Here is a 25,867-nt window from a genome sequence, read left to right as displayed (position 1 = left end):
ACATTACATGTACACTGTACGTTACTTAGTAACCTACATTGTGACATAAATGTATTGTTATAATAAAGTTAGCGGAATACATTTGCTGTATTGATTTCATTCTTTTCAAATATATATATATCGTATTTAAAATGAATCAGTTTCACTTGCCCATATTTTGTTCATAAAATAAATTTGATTAATACCTGTTGTAAATGGTCCGTAATAATATTTCTGCATTTCTTAAATATGATACCTACAGATGTTGTGATAAAGGCTAATACATGTTCAGATAGACGATGTGTCAATTCGATAACACTACACGAATTCTTTGTCGCTACGACTACAAAATATTCGCTAACGGAGATATTGGGGTGAAGCTGTGGTTGGTCACATGTAAATATTTAAATAATTTAAGACTGACAGAAGGCTAACCCGAAAGTAAGATAGGTCTGCAAAGGGTACACAGCTACACAGAAACGTCCTCTAATAAAGAACACACAAGATAAAACAAAAATTACATAACACAATCTACCTACAAAGAACAATTATACTCGTGTTAAAGAGATTGCATCCCTTTACCTGTTTTTAAATCGAAGGTAATACATACTTCCTATTGTATATAGGATAGGTGTACACAACGATTAATGATTAAAACCAACGTTGATACAAAGTTGGGTTTGTCTGGAACATTACAGTAGCTATAAATTTTCATAAGGAGTTTAACATTATATGGCAAGCACTTGGGTGGAAATCAAGAACATCAGTCATGTTTGAAGATTGAGAGACTACTCCAAGACCCATAATAAATCTTACAACCCTCCATGTTCCCAGGACACACCAGTAAATAGAACCTTTCAATACACATTAAGAATTAAACACAGTAGAACAAAATAATGAATTCGGCTGGATAATATAGCTGTTTTAATATTCTAGCACTCTTCTATCAAACTTCATTTGCAACATAACCAGCACAATGACAGGTCAGCACGGGCCCCTCTATGTTGTTGGAAATAAAGAAAAGCAATCCGACAGTATGATACGAGGTTTGAGTTTGATTTGCCAAAGCAAAGTTGAGTTATAGCGGAGAAACTGACTTTGTTTTAATTATTATAACAGTGACCTTGACCCTTTACGTTCAAATCTGAAATGCATTCCTAAATAAACATTTTCAACAAGGAAGTACTGTATGAAGTTTGGGTTAGATTGGCCGAAAGCAAACTCTAGTTTTTACACGGAAACTAATTTCCTACTTAAAGTAACAGTGATCTTGAACTTTGAAGCTGAAAAACAATCACAGGCAAACACTTTCAGTCAGGAAGCACTGTATTAAGTTTGAGCTTGACCAGACCAAGGAACCTGATGTTATCGCACGGAAACAAAAGTGCTGATAGACAGACAGACGGACGGACGGACACCGTGGTTACTAAAGGGTACCCACACTTTCGTGCTGGGCCCTAATAAGTTAGAAATTAAACGATCCAAGTGATAATACTACATGATATATATCATTACTGTAATGTTTATTTCTACCCTGCCTTTTTACTGCACTTACCTATTAGCCTGGAGTAAAAATAATCAAACAAAGGACACTATGCCATCATTTCGAAACAATTAAGATTCAAACTATAATAACAATAAATGAAACGAAACAGATTGAAAGATTTGATATTAAACTGTTGTAAATATATATCTAAACTGTTGAAGTTGACGAAATACGAACAAGCAATGTATGTTAAATAGGTAATAGGTCATAAAGGAAGGAAGGAAAGAAGGAAAGAAAGAAGTAGGGAGGAAGGACGGAAGGGAGGGAGGAAGGAAGGAACGAAAGGAAAGTAGGAAGTGAGAGAGGGAGGGAGGAAGGAACGAAGGGAGGGAAGGAGGAAGGACGGGAGGGCGGGAGGAACGAAGGGAGGAAGTGAGAGAGGGAGGGAGGGAGGAAGAAAGGAACGAAGGGAGGGAAGGAGGGAGGGTGGAGTGAAGGAAGGAAGAAAGGAAGAGAGGAAGGAAGAAACGACGAAGGAATAATGGAATGAACGAGTGAACCAAGAAGCCAAAATGATGATTGTATTAACCAAGAACGAAGATCGACATATAAATAAATTCGTTACTAAAATGTTCTTCAAACTTTAAAGCCAAGCACATAATCACATGTACTAGCTAAGAATAATAACTTATCCTGGAAGCCAAGACGACAAACGTTTAACTACAACTAAATTAGATTACACAAACCCAAACAAAAATCCCAGCTACTAAATCACAGCTGAAGGAGGAAGTGTTGACAGAGAAAGAAATAATTTATTAGTACATGCACTCCACGTAATAATAAACCACAAGAATTGATCGCCACCATAAAGAACACATTATTTGGATTACATCTGTAATAAAAACCGAAATAGCTTTTAAGAATGTCAATAACTGGGTCGATGGCCCGGGTGATACCGTGTTTATGGTGCAAGGATAAGAAAATGTATAAGGTAATATTTACACATACATGATTGTGGAAATATATAGGGAATATGATCAGGTGTTTCAGAATATGGAATTGATGATATAGGCTTCTCAGAAATCTGACAAAATGACAGGTCTGTGTTCTATGGTCGTTTTGTTCCAGGATACGACACTTTACCCTAAGTATTATGGATGGTTGAGGCCGAGCCCACCATGTCTTGTTCACATAGGTAACCATCAGCTACTACAAGGAGATCGTATCTCAAAATGGCTTTATTTGCTCATGGGGCGGCATACCAAAGAAACAATCAATCAAAGGCTAAAGAGTGTAGATGAATTATCAATAGATATAGTGTGAGGGCAAACAATAGAAACAACGAGTAAACTTACCTGTTGTTTCCGTGACGGTGTCCGTTGTTGGAGCACCAGTTGTTGGAGCATCAGTTGTTAGAGCACCAGTTGTTGGCGTACCAGTTGTTGGAGCATCCGCAGTTGTGGTAGTCTCAGGAGTGATAGCATCTATTGTAGTAACAGTTGTTGATGTACCATCACTTGCAGATTCAGTTGTGGTAAAATCAGCTGTAACAGCCTCATTAGTGGTAGTCTTTGTTGTGGTTATATCCGACTTGGTAGTCCCAATTGTTGTTGCCACAGTTGTGATAACCTCAATTGTTGTAGCCTCAATTGTTGTTACCTCAGTTGTTGTTGCCTCAGTTGTTGTAGCCTCACTTGTTGTAGCCTCAGTTGTTGTAGCCTCAGTTGTTGTTGCCTCAGTTGTTGTTGCCTCAGTTGTTGTAGCCTCTCTTGTTGTAGCCTCAGTTGTGATAGCCTCAGTTATGATAGCCTCACTTGTTGTTGCCTCAGTTGTTGTAGCCTCAGTTGTTGTAGCCTCAGTTGTGATAGACTCACTTGTTGTAGCTTCAGTTGTTATTGCCGCAGTTGTGATAACCTCACTTATTGTAGCTTCAGTTGTTGCAGCCTCAGTTATTGTAGCCTCAGTTGTGAAAGCCTCAGTTGTGAGAGCCTCACTTGTTGTTGCCTCAGTTGTTGTAGCCTCAGTTGTTGTAGCCTCTGTTGTTGTAGCCTCACTTGTTGTAGCCTCACTTGTTGTTGCCTCAGTTGTTGTAGCCTCAGTTGTTGTAGCCTCTGTTGTTGTAGCCTCAGTTGCTGTAGCCTCACTTGCTGTAGCCTTAGTTGTTGTAGCCTCACTTGTTGTTGCCTCAGTTGTTGTTGCTTCAGTTGTTGTTGCTTCAGTTGTTGTAGCCTCAGTTGTTGTAGCCTCACTTGTTGTAGCCTCAGTTGTTGTAGCCTCAGTTGTTGTAGCCTCAGGTCTTGTAGCCTCACTTGTTGTAGTTTCAGTTGTTATAGCCTCAGGTGTGATACTCTCACTTGTTGTAGCCTCAGTTGTTGTGGCGTCAGTTGTTGTTGCCTCAGGTGGTGTAGCCTCACTTGTTGTTGCCTCAGTTGTTGTATCCTTACTTGTTGTAGACTCAGTTGTTGTTGTGATAGCCTCACTTGTTGATGCCTGAGTTGTTGTAGCCTCAGTTGTGATAGACTCACATATTGTAGCCTCACTTGTAACCTCAGTTGTGATAGACTCACTTGTTGTAGCCTCAGTTGTTGTAGCCTCACTTGTTGTAGCCTCACTTGTTGTAGCCTCAGTTGTTATAGCCTCAGTTGTGATAGATTCACTTGTTATAGCCTCACTTGTTGTAGCCTCACTTGTTGTAGCTTCAGTTTTGATAGTCACATTTGTTCTAGCCGCAGTTGTTGTTAGCCTCAGGTGTGATAGCCCCACTTGTTGTAGCCGCAGTTGTTGTAGCCTCAGTTGATATAGCCTCAGTTGTGATAGACTCACTTGTTGTAGCCTCAGTTGTTGTAGCCTCAGTTGTTGTAGCCTCACTTGTTGTAGCCTCAGTTGTGAAAGACTCACTTGTTGTAGACTCACTTGTTGTAGCCTCACTTGTTGTAGCCTCAGTTGTTGTAGCCTCAGTTGTTGTAGCTTCTGTTCTTGTAGCCTCACTTGTTGTAGCCTCACTTGTTGTTACCTCACTTGTTGTTGCCTCAGTTGTTGTTACCTCACTTATAGTTGCCTCAGTTGTGATAGACTCACTTATTGTAGCCTCACTTGTTGTAACCTCAGTTGTTATAGCCTCAGTTGTTGTAGCCTCACTTGTTGTAGCCTCAGTTGTTGTAGCCTCAGTTGTTGTATCCTCAGTTGTTGTAGCCTCACTTGTTGTTGCCTCAGTTGTTGTAGCCTCAGTTGTTGTAGCCTCACTTGCTGTAGCCTCAGTTGTTGTAGCCTCACTTGTTGTTGCCTCAGTTGTTGTAGCCTCAGTTGTGTAGCCTCACTTTTTGTAGCCTGAGTTGTTGTAGCCTCACTTGCTGTAGCCTGAGTTGTTGTAGCCTCAGTTGTAGTAACCTCTGTTGTGGTAGCCTCAGTTGTTGTAGCCTCAGTTGTTGTAGCCTCAGTTGTTGTTAGCCTCAGTTGTTGTAGCCTCACTTGTTGTAGCCTCAGTTGTGTAGTTGTAGCCTCAGTTGTTGTAGCCTCACTTGTTGTAGCCTCAGTTGTTGTAGCCTCAGTTTGTTGTAGTTGTAGCCTCAGTTGTTGTAGCCTTGTTGTAGCCTGTTGTAGCCTCACTTGTTGTTGCCTCAGTTATTGTAGCCTCAGTAGTTGCCTCAGTTGTTGTTGCCTGAGTTGTTGTTGCCTCAATTGTTGTAGCCTCACTTGTTGTTGCCTCAGTTGTTGTAACCTCACTTGTTGTTGCCTCAGTTGTTGTTGCCTCAGTTGTTGTAGCCTCAGTTGTAGCCTTACTTGATGTAGCCTCAGTTGTTGTAGTCTCAGTTGTTGTAGCCTCACTTTTTGTAGCCTCAGTTGTTGTAGCCTCAGTTGTTGTAGTTTCAGTTGTTATAGCCTCAGTTGTTGTAGCCTCACTTGTTGTTGCCTCAGTTGTTGTTGCTTCAGTTGTTGTTGCTTCAGTTGTTGTTGCTTCAGTTGTTGTAGCCTCACTTGTTGTAGCCTCAGTTGTTGTTGCCTCAGTTGTTGTTGCCTCAGTTGTTGTTGCCTCAGTTGTTGTAGCCTCACTTGCTGTAGCCTCAGTTGTTCTAGCCTCACTTGTTGTAGCCTCAGTTGTTGTAGCCTCAGTTGTTGTATCCTCAGTTGTTGTAGCCTCACTTGTTGTTGCCTCAGTTGTTGTAGCCTCAGTTGTTGTAGCCTCAGTTGTTGCCTCACTTGTTGTTCAGTTGTTGTGATACCTCAGTTGTTGTAGCCTCACTTGTTGTTGCCTCAGTTGTTGTAGCCTCAGTTGCTGTAGCCTCACTTGCTGTAGCCTCAGTTGTTGTAGCCTCACTTGTTGTTGCCTGAGTTGTTGCCTCACTTGCTGTAGCCTCAGTTGTTGTACCTTCACTTTTTGTAGCCTCAGTTGTTGTAGCCTCAGTTGTAGCCTCACTTGATGTAGCCTCACTTGTTGTAGCCTCAGTTGTTGTAGCCTCAGTTGTTGTATCCTCAGTTGTTGTAGCCTCACTTGTTGTTGCCTCAGTTGTTGTAGCCTCAGTTGTTGTAGCCTCACTTGTTGTATTCTCACTTATTGTTGACTGAGTTGTTGTAGCCTCACTTATTGTTGCCTCATTTGTGATAGACTCACTTGTTGTAGCCTCACTTGTTGTTGCCTCAGTTGTTGTTGCCGCAGTTGTGATAACCTCACTTATTGTAGCCTCAGTTGTTGTAGTCTCAGTTATTGTAGCCTCACTTGTTATAGCCTCAGTTATTGTTGCCGCAGTTGTTTTGGCCTCAGTTGTGTAGATAGTAGCCTCACTTGTTGTTGCCTTGTAGCCTCACTTGTTGTAGCCTCACTTGTTGTAGCCTCAGTTGTTGTTGTAGCCTCAGTTGTTGTAGCCTCACTTGTTGTAGCCTCAGTTGTAGCCTCAGTTGTGATAGACTCACTTGTTGTTGCCTCAATTGTTATAGCCTCAGTTGTGATAGCCTCACTTGTTGTAAACTCACTTGTTGTAGCCTCAGTTGTTATAGCCTCAGTTGTGATAGATTCACTTGTTATAGCCTCACTTGTTGTAGCCTCAGTAGCCTCACTTGTTGTAGCCTCAGTTGTTTTGGCCTCAGTTGTTGTAGCCTCAGTTGTTGTAGCCTCAGTTGTTGTAGCCTCACTTGTTGTAGCCTCAGTTGTTGATAGCTTCAGTTGTTGTTGCTTCAGTTGTTGTTGCTTCAGTTGTTGTAGCCTCACTTGTTGTAGCCTCAGTTGTTGTAGCCAGTTGTTGTAGCAGTTGTTGTAGCCTTGTTGTAGCCTCAGTTGTTGTAGCCTCAGTTGTTGTAGCCTCAGTTGTTGTAGCCTCAGTTGTTGTAGCCTCAGTTGTTGTAGCCTCAGTTGTTGATAGACTCACTTGTTGTTGCCTCAATTGTTATAGCCTCAGTTGTGATAGCCTCACTTGTTGTAAACTCACTTGTTATAGCCTCACTTGTTGTAGCCTCACTTGTTGTAGCCTCACTTGTTGTAGCCTCAGTTGTTATAGCCTCACTTGTTGTAGCCTCAGTTGTTGTAGCCTCACTTATGATAGCCTCAGTTGTAATTGCCTCAGTTGATGTTGCCTCAGTTGTGATAGCCTCACTTGTTGTAAACTCACTTGTTATAGCCTCAGTTGTGATAGATTCACTTGTTGTAGCCTCACTTGCAGTAGCCTCACTTGTTGTAGCCTCAGTTGTTATAGCCTCAGTTGTGATAGATTCACTTGTTGTAGCCTCAGTTGTTGTAGCTTCAGTTTTGATAGTCACACTTGTTGTAGCCTCACTTGCAGTAGCCTCACTTGTTGTAGCCTCAGTTGCTGTAGCTCCAGTTGTTGTAGCCTCAGTTATTGTAGCTTCACTTGTTGTAGCCTCAGTTGTTGTAGACTCAGTTGTTGTTGCCTGAGTTGTTGTTGCCTCAATTGTTGTAGCCTCACTTGTTGTTGCCTCAGTTGTTGTAACCTCACTTGTTGTTGCCTCACTTGTTGTTGCCTCAGTTGTTGTAGCCTCTCTTGTTGTTGCCTCAGCTGTGATAGACTCACTTATTGTAGCCTCACTTGTTGTAGCCTCAGTTGTGATAGACTCACTTGTTATAGACTCAATTGTTGTAGCCTCACTTGTTGTAGCCTCAGTTGTTATAGCCTCAGTTGTGATATATTCACTTGTTGTAGCCTCACTTGTTGTAATCTCACTTGTTGTTGCCTCAGTTGATGTTGCCTCAGTTGTGATAGCCTCACTTGTTGATGCCTGAGTTGTTGTAGCCTCAGTTGTGATGGACTCACTTGTTGTAACCTCACTTGTTGTTGCCTCAGTTGTTGTAGCCTCAGTTGTTGTAGCCTCACTTGTTGTAGTCTCACTTGTTGTTGACTGAGTTGTTGTAGCCTCTGTTGTTGTAGCCTCACTTGTTGTTGCCTCAGTTGTTGTATCCTCACTTGTTGTAGCCTCAGTTGTTGTGGCGTCAGTTGTTGTTGCCTCAGTTGGTGTAGCCTCAGTTGTTGTAGCCTCAGTTGTTGTAGCCTCACTTGTTGTAGCCTCACTTGTTGTAGCCTCAGTTGTGAGAGTCACACTTGTTGTAGCCTCACTTGTTGTAGCCTCAGTTGTGATATATTCACTTGTTGTAGCCTCACTTGTTGTAATCTCACTTGTTGTTGCCTCAATTGTTATAGCCTCAGTTGTGATAGCCTCACTTGTTGTAAACTCACTTGTTGTAGCCTCAGTTGTTGTAGCCTCAGTTGTTGTAGCCTCAGTTGTTAAAGCCTCAGTTGTTATAGACTCACTTGTAGCATCACTTGTTGTAGGCTGAGATGTGATAGCCTTACTTGTTGTAGACTCACTTGTTGTAGCCTCAGTTGTTGTAGCCTCAGTTGTGATAGACTCTTCTGTTGTAGACTCACTTGTTGTAGCCTCAGTTGTGATAGACTCACTTGTTGTAGCCTCAGTTGTTGTAGCCTCACTTGTTGTAGCCTCACTTGTTGTAGCCTCACTTGTTGTAGCCTCAGTTGTTGTAACCTCAATTGTTGTTGCCTCAGTTGTTGTAGCCTCAGTTGTTGTAGCCTCAGTTGTTGTAGCCTCAGTTGTTGTAGCCTCATTTGTTGTAGTCTCACTTGTTGTTGCCTCAGTTGTTGTAGCCTCACTTGTTGTTGCCTCAGTTGTGATAGACTCACTTGTTGTAGCCTCACTTGTTGTTGCCTGAGTTGTTGTAGCCTCTGTTGTTGTAGCCTCAGTTGTTGTAGCCTCAGTTGGTGTAGCCTCAGTTGTTGTAGCCTCACTTGTTGTAGCCTCACTTGTTGTAGCCTCAGTTGTTATAGCCTCACTTGTTGTAGCCTCAGTTGTGATAGACTCACTTGTTGTAGCCTCACTTGTTGTAGCCTCAGTTGTTATAGCCTCAGTTGTGATAGACTCACTTGTTGTTGCCTGAGTTGTTGTTGGATGAGTTGTTGTTGCCTCACTTGTTGTTGCCTCAGTTGTTGTAGCCTCTCTTGTTGTAGCCTCAGTTGTGATAGACTCAGTTGTTATAGACTCACTTGTTGTAGCCTCACTTGTTGTAGCCTCAGTTGTTATAGCCTCAGTTGTGATAGACTCACTTGTTGTAAACTCACTTGTTGTAGCCTCAGTTGTGATAGCCTCAGTTGTGATAGCCTCACTTGTTGTAGCCTCAGTTGTTGTTGCCTCAGTTGTGATAGCCTTACTTGTTGTAGACTCAGTTGTTGTAGTCTCACTTCTACCCTCACTTGTTGTAGCCTCAGTTGTTATTGCCGCAATTGTGATAACATCGCTTGTTGTAGCCTCAGTTGTTTTGGCCTCAGATATTGTTGCCTCATTTGTTGTGTTGTGATAGCCTCAGTTGTTGTAGCCTCAGTTGTTGTATCCTCAGTTGTTGTAGCCTCACTTGTTGTTGCCTCAGTTGTTGTAGCCTCAGTTGTTGTTGCCTGAGTTGTTGCCTCACTTGCTGTAGCCTCAGTTGTTGTAGCTTCACTTGTTGTAGCCTCAGTTGTTGTAGACTCAGTTGTTGTTGCCTGAGTTGTTGTTGGATGAGTTGTTGTAGCCTCAGTTGTGATAGCCTCAGTTATGATAGCCTCACTTGTTGTTGCCTCAGTTGTGGTAGCCTCAGTTGTTGTAGCTTCTGTTCTTGTAGCCTCACTTGTTGTAGCCTCACTTGTTGTAGCTTCAGTTTTGATAGTCACACTTGTTGTAGCCTCACTTGCAGTAGCCTCACTTGTTGTAGCCTCAGTTGCTGTAGCTCCAGTTGTTGTAGCCTCACTTGTTGTCAGTTGCCTCAGTTGTGAGCCTCACTTGTTGTAGCCTCAGTTGTTATAGCCTCAGTCGTGAGAGACTCACTTGTTGTAAGGTGAGATGTGATAAGCCTCACTTGTTGTAGCCTCAGCTGTTGTGGCGTCAGTTGTTGTAGCCTCACTTGTTGTTGCCTCAGTTGTTGTTACCTCACTTATAGTTGCCTCAGTTGTGATAGACTCACTTATTGTAGCCTCACTTGTTGTAACCTCAGTTGTTATAGCCTCAGATGTTATATACTCACCTGTTGTAGCATCACTTGTTGTAGCCTCAGTTGTTGTAACCTCACTTGTTGTTGCCTCAGTTGTTGTTGCCTCAGTTGTTGTAGCCTCAGTTGTTGTAGCCTCAGTTATTGTTGTTTCAGTTGTGATAGACTCACTTGTTGTTGCCTCAGTTGTTGTTGCCTCAGTTGTTGTAGCCTCAGTTGTTGTAGCCTCAGTTGTGATAGCCTCAGTTGTTGTAGCCTCACTTGTTGTTGCCTCAGTTGTTGTAGCCTCAGTTGTGGTAGCATCTCTTGTGATAGCACTTGTTGTAGCCTCATTGTACCTCAGTTGTTGTAGCCTCAGTTGTTGTAGCCTCAGTTGTTGGTAGCCTCAGTTGTGGTAGCCTTGTTGTGCCTCAGTGTTGTTTGTAGCCTCAGTTGTGGTAGCCTCAGTTGTGGTAGCCTCAGTGTGATAGCCTCAGTTGTGGTAGCCTCAGTTGTGGTAGCCTCAGTTGTTGTAGCCTCAGTTGTGTAGCCTCAGTTGTTATATCTCAGCAGTGGTAGTTGCAGTTGTGGTGTTGTAGTTCAGTTGTGGTAACTCAGTTGTTGAGCAGTTGTAGTAGCCTCAGGTGTGGAAGCCTCTGTTGTGGTAACCTCAGGTGTGGTACTCTCAGCAGTGGTAGGTTCAGTTGAAGTTTCAGCTGTGGTAGCCTCAGATGTGGTAGACTCAATTGTGGTACTCTCAGCAGTGGTAGTCGCAGGTGTGGTAGGTTCAGTTGTGGTAACATCTATTGTGGCAGCAGTTGTTGATGTACCATCAGTTGAAGTTTCAGCTGTGGTAGCCTCTGATGTGGTAGCCTTACTTGTGGTAGCCTCAAATGTGGTAGACTTAATTGTGATAGTCTCAGGTGTTGTAGCCTCACTTGTTGTAGCCTCAGTTGTTGTTTCCTCAGTTGTGGTAGTTTCAATTGTTTTAGCCTCAGGTTTGGTAGCCTCTGTTGTAGCAGCCTCAGGTGTGGTACTCTCAGAAGTGGTAGTCGCAGGTGTGGTAAGTTCAGTTGTGGTAACATATATTGTGGAAGCAGTTGTTGGTGTACCATCAGTTGAAGTGTCAGCTGTGGTAGCCTCAGATGTGGTAGGCTCAATTGTGGTAACATCAGTTGTAGTAGCCTCAGGTGTGGAAGCCTCTGTTGTGGTAACCTCAGGTGTGGTAGTCTCAGGAGTGGTAGACGCAGGTATGGTAGGTTCAGTTGTGGTAACATCTATTATGGCAGCAGTTGTTGGTGTACCATCAGTTGAAGTTTCAGCTGTGGTAGCCTCTGATGTGGTAGACTCAATTGTGGTAACCTCAGTTGTAGTAGCCTCAGGTGTGGAAGCCTCTGTTGTGGTAACCTCAGGTGTGGTACTCTCAGCAGTGGTAGGTTCAGTTGTGGTAACATCTATTGTGGCAGCAGTTGTTGGTGTACCATCAGTTGAAGTGTCAGCTGTGGTAGCCTCAGGTTTGGGAGCCTCTGTTGTTGTAAGACAGAAAATCGAAAACATCACAGCTAGATAATTATGTTTGATCATCGCTGAATCCACTCTCTTGCGGAAATCTGCAAACAGATATTATCCAAACTAATAAATGATTATTATATTATAATTTCCAATCTCAAATGATAAATAAAATGTTTTTAGACTAAAATCTTTACTGTTTTAGTTTATGCAATTAATTTATTAAAGCTTATGTTTATGTTGATCAAAAGTTGAATCAACATTAAAAAACATAAAACAAAAAATCTTCGTTAGATTCTAATATGTTTTGACATTTCTTTCGAGCAATTTTGCCTGTTCACAGTCACTTCCTAGGTATATGCAATATTGAACCCTAGCATTACTGACAACTCCTAGGATAAAACAGTTGTAGGGTGCTGTTTGATATATCATTCTCCACTGTAACTTCTATATTTGCATTGAAAGATGTTACACACATTTGTGTTTACATGCAATAGATAGAAATATGCAGTAATTCCTGTACAATGAAAAGTTGATTTTGATAAAAAAAAAAAAAGAAGAAAAAATCCGAATTTCAGGTAGCCACTGTAGATGTTAAACAAATTTCAACTTTTTTGAACTTCAAAAATTGAGAAAGTAATTAATTAATCATAATTACATTTATCTTTAAATATAGTCAAAAAGAATTATAAATCTACGCTTGTACAATATATACGTAATACTGCAAGTTTACACATTATAGGATTTTTTATTTATTTATTCATTTATCAATCTATACACTTATTTTTAAAATTTGTTTCTTCATAATATTTTTTAAATTATATCATAGTGTTTGAAATTTCACAATTTGTTTCTAACTTATTCTATATTCTATTCATCTGTTCATATTTATTGTATGCTTGAATGAAATGAAATAAATCTCAATATCTTCTTTATTGTTATCTGTTAAAATATGCGTATTTAAAGTTCACTGTTATGTTATGTTGGCTCTCCAATACTATGATGAAAGTACATTGGTTTGGAAATACTGAGGAGGAACTGAGCGAAACTTGGAATGTTATGGAATGAATAAATATTAGAGACTTTGATACTTAGACTGGGTGGAATAGAGGAATATAATAAGAGTTGGACAGCATTTCATATATATTTATATGTATATATTCAATACATATCTATGTTCTACATCTTTCCTGTCCCTATCTCACCTATTTATCCCTAGCACCTTATCTCCTATTATCTTCTCCTATCATCTATTTTTGTATTATTCACTCCTCATTCGTAATTTACATATTGTGTTGTTTTCACGTGATTCTAGTGTAAAATATTCATGTATGTATTCATCTAGAACTAAATGAGATGATATGACTTGTGTCCAATTCTTTTGTTTATAAACAATAAAACATATTTAAAACACAAAAAAGGAAATAAATGCTGTTTGAATAAATATATGAAGTTTAAGGAAATATTTTTAAATTACTAAAAATCTACCTATATATGTCATGATGTTTTTTCGGGAGAAGTATCTTTTTACGTCCATAAATAAACATTTTGTCCCCCTTTCATGAGGATGACCTTTCTTTTTATCATACAGTATATTTTTTTATGTAAATACATCAATATAACGTAATAAATAATTAAATTTGTTATTTAAGCTGAAGATTCCACTCCTATGATAAAGCAATTGATGATTACTACATACCTACAGATACGCAGATTTTTACATTTGAAATCTTTGTTGCATTCATTCATTTATTTATTTATTTATTTATTTATTTTATTTTATTTTATCTCCTGTTTTCATTTTTATATGCATTTTAACGAAATACACATGTATACACGGCCTCTTATCGCAAAATTAAACACAACAAATTAAAACTGTTCAATGTTACAAACTTTTTTTTAAAATTTAAAAGTCATTTTCACTATTAGCATCAAGAAATAATCTGATATTTATACGCTTTTCTTCATAAATTTTCAACATTTTGTCATCCAAGGGATCGTCTTGGTTTTATCTTAGGGTATCATTTCTACAAATTAAAGAAAAAAAGTGACACCTTAAAATGCTTTAAGTTAATATTTCATTCATACATTAACAAATATCTGTGAATCGAAATTAACCAAGTAGACCATCCCAAAACAAACATGTCAGTATGTAAACAGGTAATAAGCAGGTAGTTCTACTACAAAGGTGTCAGATTAAAGTCTGTTTTAATTAAAATACAAGTATACAATTTCGATCTTTATCGCTTTCCTCGCGCTACCCATTACGTAATCACGATTTCACTGGGTAAATTATTGATTAATGAAAACATGTTCAATTGAAATGTAAATGTTGATCCTTCTTATAGGGATTGATAGGCTGAATAAATATTGGTATAATATATCTTGTGTGGAAATCCTTTGGATCTTTACATTTATGAAGGGAAACAAACAAACAAACAAACAAAAATCGATTAAAACAGTAAATTTAAATGGTGTTCAAAATGAAACTGAAATTATCTAATGGAAAAATTTCTTCAACCTTCGCTTCATATGCGTTCCAATTGTCGAATTTCAATGCAGTGACTAGAAAGAACCGCTGTGATTGGTTAAAAAAAACATGAAAGTTCCACTATATATCATCATTGGAAGAGTTATAATCACTACGGTTGGTATAAATGGCAATTTATAAGTTAAACACATCAAAGTCAATATCATTATGAAACTAAATAAAACTTTACAGTGAAACTCTTGAACGTATCAGGAGAGTTAGATGTTATAGTATATTCTACACAATTACAATTTCCCACTGAAATTTTCAGACTTTTAACAAGCAACTATCAGATCGAACTATGTACTGCCAAAGGAAATAGAAAAAACATGCAACGAGATTTGGATGGCGCCCATGAACCTGTGAACCTGCATCTCTCAGAGTATATTGGGTAGTTCTTTCCATCAGGTTTTCACTAACTGTCATGCTAGCAAACTGTTGAACCGCTTATCATTATTTGTTCATTGTGACTGTGCGACCTATTATCAGTCATGGCCATTTAAGGACGTGTCAGGTTTGATTAGTGGAGGAAATCCGGAGTAATCCGAGAAAACCCACCAACCTGCGGCCTGTAATTGGCGGCTAAATCATGTAGGCCTCGAATTCGCCACCCAGTAATAAAGACCCTCAGAGGCCTTAACCACCTGGCCACCAAAGCCCCGTTTCTCGTCAAATAACATTTGAGCAGAACTGTGTTATATTTTATCGTAATTGTTGAGGTTTATTTCACTCTTTATATGGTAACCAAAAAGGTTATATAAAAATATCACCAGGCAGTATATACTTATGTGTTTGTCTAAACTTGCAGTGCCAACACAAAAAGAATAAAAGGATTTTGCGTAAAGATTGATCAACGATTTGATATCATATTTAAAATACTTTACAAAATATTAACATTCACTTATGTGAACTTTACTAATAGCAATCAGCCTACAAGCAAACAATTTAAATTAATCAGGAAACGATTCGCAAAATGGGTGACTATTTAACATACATTAAACATTAGAATATTTAACTTTGTCAAAACTTCAGAACAATCAGAAATTAAACACATGAAAATAAAACGTAGGTAATATTTTGATTCTTGCACACTGGTCGAATACCTTTTAAATGCAGACAATGAACTAGAAACTCAAGAAAGCGAAGTATTACTACAATATACATTATCACTATCTGTTTGAAAGTCTTACCTTTGGCTGAAAATATTGTTCCCTTAAAAATATTTTCGTCAAATGTACACTTTTAAGGCAATAATTTGATAGCCCTTTAGACAAATAAAAATCCGTTTTACAACATTCACATATAGATTTATTGATTTTATCTTACATATCCCATAATTCGTAGGGTTGCACTTCCGGCAAAATTTCTTTAAATTTATTACCTTGTACGGTAGGTAAACATATTGTAAAAAGTAGTTGTATTAAAGTTTTTTTTTTATCTCAACCCTACAGAATTATCTAACTTTATAAACACTAAAGACGTATGACACATCCGAAGATAACGTACTAAGTTAAAGCACCTCGTTGCTCTGTGCTTTTGCTTACTACTAACAATAACTTTAGAAGAACGTTCTGCAACATGACCTGATTTATCTACAACGGAGGTGATCTTTTCATTTCAATTTTAAACATATTTGTGACTCTAACGTTTGATGAAATATTGCATTTAAGAGGCTGTGGTTACGTTCGTCATCATCATCGTTGAAAAGGAAAAATATTTGTATTGTGTTTCCTTTTACTAAATACAGGAACGCAACACATGGATGCTTTTCTTAAGAAAATTAACGTCATTTGAAATGCTTTTCTCAATGTTAAATCCTTTTTTTTTTTTTTTTTTTTTATTCTTGTTTTGGGTTTTCATAATTTTTGGAAATAAACAAAATATTTTACAATTTTGTTAATAATCGTGTTCAAAAGTCTTTTTTTTTCCTTGTAATTTCTCTGCTTGAAAAATTTAAAAACATCCAATGTATTTGTTAGAATTATACAGCTCAAATCTCATAAATATTCTTGCTATCTAATTATCCAATTTGATGAAATAAGGCATACAATTAAAAGTTGATAGAAAAAAAGGACTGAGTCTATGATTAAGTTTGAATAAATAGATTGGAAACCGTACCTTAAAGATAGCTGTTTATGATACTTCTGTAACTTTCTGTCTGTCCATCGGATATATAGGAAACGCTGATTGCTCTTCGTTGGTGAGACCACGCCTAGAAATGGAAAGAGTAACGAGACGAAAAACATGTAACCACGCAGGCAAGCCTCAATTACTACTATAAAAGAATAAAACACATATATATCAAAATTTGTAGCTTTATAATTTATACTTTGGTCGACTTATCAACGACAGACGAACTACAAATACTCTTACTTCAATACAAACAATTATTACATTTTATAAGTCTAGCTGTCTTGATTTGAGGAGTTACGTCCCTTAGTTGAAATTATCTATAATGCACAAATTTGAATCAAATGTATATCGTTGGTTAGTGATAAAAAATATCCACAAGACATTCGGTAAATACCTCATGGTTTTAATTAGGTCTGCATGTTGTAAAAAAACCGATTGACAGCAAAGGTTTAAATGTTTTCGATGGCATGTTGTTATTTTTTTAATGATGCGTTTTATTGTTAAGTTATTGTTAAAACAGTTAACTACCATTAAAACCTTTAAAACTTTAATATGGTACCAAATACACTGTATAGCTTTATATCCACGAAATGTTGACATTAGAATGAGTATATTTATTGAGCTACATTTATCGAAATAGCATGACAGCAAAATATAAAACAAATAAACATAAACAAACAAACAAAAATTGGCCCCACGAAATTATATGATTTTAACGACTGCACTTTGTAGGACAGAAACCGTAATCATTTAAATATGTAAATCACTACTAACGCTTTTCCTCTTTGGCGTTTCTCATTTCATAGAAACACTTTGGATTTGTGTTCCGGAAATCGCTTTCGAACAACTGTGTCAACTTTGTTGATCGAATTTCGAATTTCCTTCGGTCAATTTTACGTCAACAATACGAAACTTTCATTGACTGTAACAATAATAGCAGGTATATTTTTTATGTAAATACATCAATATAACGTAATGAATAATTAAATTTGTTATTTAAGCTGAAGATTCCACTCCTATGATAAAGCAATTGATGATTACTACATACCTACAGATACGCAGATTTTTACATTTGAAATCTTTGTTGCATTTATTTATTTATTTATTTGTCTATTTATTTATTTATTTGTCTATTTATTTATTTATTTATTTTATTTTATTTTATCTCCTGTTTTCATTTTTATATGCATTTTAACGAAATACATATGTATACACGGCCTCTTATCGCAAAATTAAACACAACAAATTAAAACTGTTCAATGTTACAAACTTTTTTTTTAATTTAAAAGTCATTTTCACTATTAGCATCAAGAAATAATCTGATATTTATAAGCTTTTCTTCATAAATTTTCAACATTTTGTCATCCAAGGGATCGTCTTGGTTTTATCTTAGGGTATCATTTCTACAAATTAAAGAAAAAAAGTGACACCTTAAAATGCTTTAAGTTAATATTTCATTCATACATTAACAAATATCTGTGAATCGAAATTAACCAAGTAGACCATCCCAAAACAAACATGTCAGTATGTAAACAGGTAATAAGCAGGTAGTTCTACTACAAAGGTGTCAGATTAAAGTCTGTTTTGATTAAAATACAAGTATACAATTTCGATCTTTATCGCTTTCCTCGCGCTACCCATTACGTAATCACGATTTCACTGGGTAAGTTATTGGCTAATGGAAACATGTTTAATTGAAATGTAAATGTTGATCCTTCTTATAGGGATTTAGAGGCTGGATAAATATTGGTATAATATATCTTGTGTGGAAATCCTTTGGATCTTTACATTTATGAAGGGAAACAAACAAACAAACAAACAAAAATCGATTAAAACAATAAATTTAAATGGTGTTCAAAAAGTTTTTTTTTTTAATCTGGAAATATAAGCGAATTGTTTTTTCATGAGATATTATGACGTTACGCTTTACAACAACACGACGCCATTTTGAAATGTACACTGAAATTATCTAATGGAAAAATTTCTTCAACCTTCGCTTCATATGCGTTCCAGTTGTCGAATTGCAATGCAGTGACTAGAAAGAACCGCTGTGATTGGTTAAAAAAAACATGAAAGTTCCACTATTTATCATCATTGGAAGAGTTATAATCACTACGGTTGGTATAAATGGCAATTTATAAGTTAAACACATCAAGGTCGATATCATTATTAAACAAAATAAAACTTTACAGTGAAACTCTTGAACGTATCAGGAGGGTTAGATGTTATAGTATATTCTACACAATTACAATTTCCCACTGAAATTTTCAGACTTTTAACAAGCAACTATCAGATCGAACTATGTACTGCCAAAGAAAATAGAAAAAAACATGTAACGAGATTTGGATGGCGCCCATGAACCTGTGAACCTGCATCTCTCAGAATATATTGGGTAGTTCTTTCCATAAGGTTTTCACTAACTGTCATGCTATCAAACTGTTGAACCGCTTTTCATTATTTGTTCATTGTGACTGTGCGACCTATTATCAGTCATGGCCATTTAAGGACGTGTCAGGTTTGATTAGTGGAGGAAATCCGGAGTAATCCGAGAAAACCCACCAACCTGCGGCCTGTACTTGGCGGTTAAATCACGTAGGCCTCGAATTCGCCACCCAGTAATAAAGACCCTCAGAGGCCTTAACCACCTGGCCACCAAAGCCCCGTTTCTCGTCAAATAACATTTGAGCAGAACTGTGTTATATTTTATCGTAATTGTTGAGGTTTATTTCACTCTTTATATGGTAACCAAAAAGGTTATATAAAAATATCACCAGGCAGTATATACTTATGTGTTTGTCTAAACTTGCAGTGCCAACACAAAAAGAATAGAAGGATTTTGCGTAAAGATTGATCAACGATTTGATATCATATTTAAAATACTTTACAAAATATTTACATTCTCTTATGTGAACTTTACTAATAGCAAGCAGCCTACAAGCAAACAATTTAAATTAATCAGGAAACGATTCGTAAAATGGGTGACTATTTAACATACTTTAAACATTAGAATATTTAACTTTGTCAAAACTTCAGAACAATCAGAAATTAAACACATGAAAATAAAACGTAGGTAATATTTTGATTCTTGCACACTGGTCGAATACCTTTTAAATGCAGACAATGAACTAGAAACTCAAGAAAGCGAAGTATTACTACAAAATACATTATCACTATCTGTTTGAAAGTCTTACCTTTGGCTGAAAATATTGTTCCCTTAAAAATATTTTCGTCAAATGTACACTTTTAAGGCAATAATTTGATAGCTCTTTAGACAAATAAAAATCCGTTTTACAACATTCACATATAGATTTATTGATTTTATCTTACATATCCCATAATTCGTAGGGTTGCACTTCCGGCAAAATTTCTTTAAATTTATTACCTTGTACGGTAGGTAAACATACTGTAAAAAGTAGTTGTATTAAAGATTTTTTTTTATCTCAACCCTACAGAATTATCTAACTTTATAAACACTAAAGACGTATGACACATCCGAAAATCACGTATTAAGTTAAAGCACCTCGTTGCTCTGTGCTTTTGCTTACTACTAACAATAACTTTAGAAGAACGTTCTCCAACATGACCTGATTTATCTACAACGGAGGTGATCTTTTCATTTCAATTTTCAACATATTTGTGACTCTAACGTTTGATGAAATATTGCATTTAAGAGGCTGTGGTTACGTTCGTCATCATCATCGTTGAAAAGAAAAAATATTTGTATTTTGTTTCCTTATACTAACTACAGGAACGCAACACATGGATGCTTTTCTTAAGAAAATTAACGTTATTTGAAATGCTTTTCTCAATGTTAAATCCCCCTTTTTTCTTTTTTTTTTTTTTTTTTTTTTGTTTTGTTGTTGTTTTGGGTTTTCATAGTTTTTGGAAATAAACAAAATATTTTACAATTTTGTTAATAATCGTGTTCAAAAGTCTTTTTTTTTTCCTTGTAATTTCTCTGCTTGAAAAATTTAAAAACATCCAATGTATTTGTTAGAATTATACAGCTCAAATCTCATAAATATTCTTGCTATCTAATTATCCAATTTGATGAAATAAGGCATATAAGTTGATAGAAAAAAAAGTTTGCGTCTATGAATAAGTTTGAATAAATAGATGTGAAACCGTACCTTAAAGATAGCTGTTTATGATACTTCTGTAACTTTCTGTCTGTCCATCGGATAACGAGATATATCTTTCGTTCTAGTGATATAGGAAACGCTGATTGCTCTTCGTTGGTGAAACCACGCCTAGAAATGGAAAGAGTAACGAGACGAAAAACCTGTAACCACGCAGGCAAGCCTCAATTACTACTATAAAAGAATAAAACACATATATATCAAAATTTGCAGCTTTATAATTTATACTTTGGTCGACTTATCAACGACAGACGAACTACAAATACTCTTACTTCAATACAAACAATTATTACATTTTATAAGTCTAGCTGTCTTGATTTGAGGAGTTACGTCCCTTAGTTGAAATTATCTTAATGCACAAATTTGAATCAAATGTATATCGTTGGTCAGTGATAAAAAATATCCACAAGACATTCGGTAAATACCTCATGGTTTTAATTAGGTCTGCATGTTGTAAAAAAAAACGATGGACAGCAAAGGTTTAAATATTTTAGATTACATGTTGTTATTTTTTTAATGATGCGTTTTATTGATAAGTTATTGTTAAAACAGTTAATTACCATTAAAACCTTTAAAACTTTAATATGGTACCAAATACACTGTATAGCTTTATATCCATGAAATGTTGACATTAGAATGAGTATATTTATTGAGTTATATTTATCGAAATAGCATGACAGCAAAATATAAAGCAAATAAACATAAACAAACAAACAAAAATTGGCCCCACGAAATTATATGATTTTAACGACTGCACTTTGTAGGACAGAAACCGTAATCATTTAAATATGTAAATCACTACTAACGTTTTTCTTCTTTAGCGTTTCTCATTTCATAGAAACACTTTGGATTTGTGTTCCGGAAATCGCTTTCAAACAACTGTGTCATCTTTGTTGATCGAATTTCGAATTCCTTCGGTCAATTTTACGTCAACAATACGAAACTTTCATTGACTGTAACAATAATAGCCAAGACAATAATTATAAGCAAAGTTATATTGAAGAAATAGAGATTTTGGGGAGGTAGAAAACTAAGATTTATTTTGTGAATTTATAACGCTTAATGATTCCCTATATCGTCGGTTTTCTTTGAATGCCAGCGTTACAATATCCACAGAAATGTCCTTCTCCAACGTTTAACTGATATGATATTGTGATGTTTTTGTTTTGTAATGTATTGAGGAAAGGCAGCTATAAGTTGAAATAACTTGTGTCCTTTTGTAAAAATTTTACAACAAAATATGTTTAATTCAATTAATTCACTCGATATTCCATGGACCACGATCACTATCCATCTGCTCCCCTGGAACATGGCAATATCCAAGGTTCCATGTGTGATACCTTGTGCACAACACAAAAAGACTAGTTTGATCCTTTGATATAAATCAAACGAATCTCGAGGTCGGGTAAAAGTATGATAACACGGAAAATACTCTCTTTTAATAGTCATCCATTTAAATAGATGAATGAAGGAATAAATCAATCACAAAATCAATCACAAAATCAATCAATCAATCACAAAATCAATCACAAAATCAATCAATCACAAAATCAATCACAAAATCAATCACAAAATCAATCAATCAATCACAAAATCAATCATAAAATCAATCAATAAATCACAAAATCAATCAATAAATCACAAAATCAATCAATCAATCACAAAATCAATCAATCAATCACAAAACCAATCAGACAATCAATCACAAAATCAATCAATCACAAAATCAATCAGACAATCAATCACAAAATCAATCACAAAATCAATCAATCAATCACAAAATCAATCACAAAATCAATCACAAAATCAATCAATCAATCACAAAATCAATCACAAAATCAATCACAAAATCAATCAATAAATCACAAAATCAATCAATCAATCACAAAACCAATCAGACAATCAATCACAAAATCAATCAATCACAAAATCAATCAGACAATCAATCACAAAATCAATCACAAAATCAATCAATCAATCACAAAATCAATCAGACAAAATCAATCACAAAATCAATCAGACAATCAATCACAAAATCAATCAATCACAAAATCAATCAGACAATCAATCAAAAAATCAATCACAAAATCAATCAATCAATCACAAAATCAATCAGTCACAAAATCAATCAATCAATCACAAAATCAATCAGACAATCAATCACAAAATCAATCAGACAATCAATCACAAAATCACAAAATCAATCAGTCACAAAATCAATCAATCAATCACAAAATCAATCAGACAATCAATCGATTTATCACTGAATTACTGAATGACGTAAGTCAGAAGAAACCGTATGTCGTACAGTCGAATTCCTGTTGAGGTTAAACACTTAAATACTGTAAAATGTTAAATACCTTGGAACGGTTTGATCTGTAACCCACACATGAAAAAAAATAAAAACATTTTTGGGGCAACGACAGGACACATACCTCACAATAAAAACTTGTATTTTAAAACGTCCTTAACCACGAAAATGCACCGTTTATGGTTACAAGTTCTATAAAAAAAAATCACCCGAAACACGTTTTGTCGTTTACCATAAATTACGATATAATATTACGTTTACGATAAAACGTGCAATATACTACTTCTTAAGTCAACAGTGTAAACAAATACCAATTACACAAATACATACATGTAGATACGATACTCAAATATTTCTTTAAACCAAAAGTTGCCTGGTAATATCAAAATTGGTCGCCATCTTTTTATTTCTCTAATGATATAGATGTTTGTTACCTTTAACAATGAATTTAAATGAAAAAGATTTAAGTTTACCTGAACATCTCGTTGTAGTTAATGGTGTTGTAGGATCAGTTGTGGTAAGATAGGTTAATGTTGTTGTAGGATCAGTTGTCGTAGGATAGGTTGGTGTTGCTGTAGGATCAGTTGTTGTCGTAGGATAGGTTGATGTTGTAGGATCAGTTGTCGTAGGATAGATTGGTGTTGTTGTAGGATCAGTTGTTGTCGTAGGATAGGTTGATGTTGTAGGATCAGTTGTGGTAGGATAGGTTGGTGTTGCTGTATGATCAGTTGTCGTAGGATAGCTTGTTGTCGTAGGATAGATTGGTGTTGTTGTAGGATCAGTTGTGGTAAGATAGGTTAATGTTGCTGTAGGATCAGTTCTCGTAGGATAGGTTGATATTGTTGTAGGATTAGTTGTCGTAGGATAGGTTAATGATGTAGGATCCGTTGTCGTAGAATAGGTTGATGTTGAAGGATCAGTTGTCGTAGAATAGGTTGGTGTTGGATGATCAGTTGTCGAATAATAGGTTTGGTGTTGTTGTCGGATCAGTTGTCGTAGGATAGGTTGATGTTGATGTAGGATCAGTTGTGGTAAGATATGTTGGTGTTGCTGTAGGATCAGTTGTCGTAGGATAGGTTGATGTTGTTATAGGATCAGTTGTCGTAGGATAGGTTGATGTTGTTGTAGGATCAGTTGTCGTAGGATAGGTTGATGTTGTTGTAGGATCAGCTGTCGTAGGATAGGTTGATGTTGTTGTAGGATCAGCTGTCGTAGGATAGGTTGGTGTTGCTGTAGGATCAGTTGTTGTCGTAGGATAGGTTGATGTTGTAGGATCAGTTGTCGTAGGATAGATTGTTGTCGTAGGATAGATTGGTGTTGTTGTAGGATCAGTTGTGGTAAGATAGGTTAATGTTGTTGTAGGATCAGTTGTCGTAGGATAGGTTAATGTTGTTGTAGGATTAGTTGTCGTAGGATAGGTTAATGATGTAGGATCCGTTGTCGTAGAATAGGTTGATGTTGAAGGATCAGTTGTCGTAGAATAGGTTGGTGTTGGATGATCAGTTGTCGAATAATAGGTTTGGTGTTGTTGTCGGATCAGTTGTCGTAGGATAGGTTGATGTTGATGTAGGATCAGTTGTGGTAAGATATGTTGGTGTTGCTGTAGGATCAGTTGTCGTAGGATAGGTTGATGTTGTTGTAGGATCAGCTGTCGTAGGATAGGTTGGTGTCGTTGTAGAATCAGTTGTTGGAACGTAGCCTCAGGTAAATATCAAAGTTATGTGGCGTTTTGTATTTCTAGGGAAGCTGAGAAATGGACAATTCTGTGGCGATTTGTATTTTTTCGGGAAGCTGAGAAATGGACAGTTCTGTGCTGATGTGTTTGTGCCCTTGGACAAGAAATTTCACCCTGATTTCTTCGCATGACATGCGATGGTCCTCCAGTATGTTGTTCAGTGAGGGAGCCAGCAACTACTTAAAGGAGACACCGTCTCAAAATGGCCCTCTCTGTTCATAGGGCATGCATCTGCGATTTTTGTCTTCCTAATTTATGCCCTTTTGTAAGAAAAAAAACAGCATATAAATCCTAGTCCGGATATTTCCTCGTTCACGTTTCAGTCGATTTCAGTGACACATTTGTTATATGATAGATATACAACTACTGCGAATTTAAGGATACTCTTTTCGAAGTCTAGCCCTTTTTACGCTGTAATGACCCTTTGTCCGTGAATAGTTTAGATATTTGTCCAGATACCTCTTTCCAGTCTCTAACTCTGAGTTTCATTAATATTAGCATGAAAAGTAGTACCCTTTGTGATTTTACATTTGCGTTTTTTCTGACACTCTTGGCTACTTGTTGCTTCCTGGTGAATTTTTGAATTTGAGTCTGTATTGGAATGGTTTCAGCATGCCATCAGATTATGTCATTTTCTCAATTACTCAAACGTTGAAGTACGTCGACTATTAAAATAATTTATGTTTTGTTATTTCGCTTATCCATAGGTCATGATAATCATAATCCAAACTCAAATTCAATAATAAAAAAAAACTAGAGGAACATATGTACTAAAAAAGATTTACGAAGAGATTCCTGAAAAATTACATTGTGAATGAGACCAGGTGTTCCGGAAGCGTATGCGTCATCTGCTTCATCGACGCAACCCGCAATATAGATCTCGGTCGATCCAAGCAAAACATGTGACGTTTTAAAATGAGAACAAGGTATACACAACAACGGAACCAGCAGGCAAACTAATGAGAGTCTATATTACATAATGTCTCATTTCCCCGTTAATGAGAGGTCTAATATAGGCTTCTGTCTGGTGCATTTTCCCCTCTAAGATGGACTTAAATCGATTTGATATAAATTGAAACAAATTAGATATTGACTTGTAAACTTGTTTTGGTCCGAATTCAGTACATTGTAGATTTTGAGTAGAAATAGAATGACTTTTGTAGGTCAACGTGTGTTTTATTGTTATAAATGCTAAGAAGTGCCAACAATACTGGAATTTTTGTCATATTCACACTTGATAACTGTGGATCAAAACATTTTTTTTAATGTAGAGGAAAACAAATTCAAAACGCGTTACAATGAGGGAGTGTTGCTTATTTTAATATATACAAAGACACTCAAAATTTCATTATAGAAAAAAAATGCTTACTGAATTAGAACAACGATTTAAAAATATTGCTTTTTTATTAATAAGCCCTAAATATGATAACAGAAAATGATAATCTTATTTTGAAAACAAAAGAGGAAGAGAAGAAAAAAAAAGATTAATAAATAAAAAAGTAAAAAAGAAAAAAAGAGAGATAGTTTTCTGTATTCTGTTCCTTCTGGAAATACAATATTTTATTTCTTGGGTTAGAAAAGTACCTCACA

The 25,867-nt window shown here is 36.3% G+C and overlaps 1 protein-coding gene across 1 annotated transcript in view; it reads right to left on the bottom strand.

The window, feature by feature from the left end:
- LOC132563405 (mucin-22-like) overlaps window positions 1–21,119 on the bottom strand; it is a 39,903-nt gene extending 18,784 nt beyond the window's left edge. Inside the window, exons 1-11 of the mRNA XM_060228168.1 lie at window positions 21,038–21,119; window positions 10,590–11,530; window positions 9,813–10,152; window positions 9,420–9,608; window positions 8,788–9,282; window positions 8,221–8,322; window positions 7,246–7,827; window positions 5,716–5,810; window positions 5,031–5,255; window positions 3,775–3,955; window positions 2,821–3,009 (exon numbers count right to left, since the gene is read on the bottom strand). Of these exons, the coding sequence (XP_060084151.1) occupies window positions 2,821–3,009; window positions 3,775–3,955; window positions 5,031–5,255; window positions 5,716–5,810; window positions 7,246–7,827; window positions 8,221–8,322; window positions 8,788–9,282; window positions 9,420–9,608; window positions 9,813–10,152; window positions 10,590–11,530; window positions 21,038–21,119 (3,421 nt within the window). The remainder of the gene's footprint in view (window positions 1–2,820; window positions 3,010–3,774; window positions 3,956–5,030; window positions 5,256–5,715; window positions 5,811–7,245; window positions 7,828–8,220; window positions 8,323–8,787; window positions 9,283–9,419; window positions 9,609–9,812; window positions 10,153–10,589; window positions 11,531–21,037) is intronic.
- Window positions 21,120–25,867: the final 4,748 nt, after the last annotated feature.

This window comes from Ylistrum balloti, unplaced genomic scaffold, assembly GCF_031769215.1.
Source record: "Ylistrum balloti isolate Yb309-2 unplaced genomic scaffold, AGI_CSIRO_Ybal_v1 Utg371710, whole genome shotgun sequence".
Lineage (NCBI taxonomy): Eukaryota > Metazoa > Mollusca > Bivalvia > Pectinida > Pectinidae > Ylistrum > Ylistrum balloti.
This window is presented reverse-complemented; position numbering and strand designations above follow the sequence as displayed.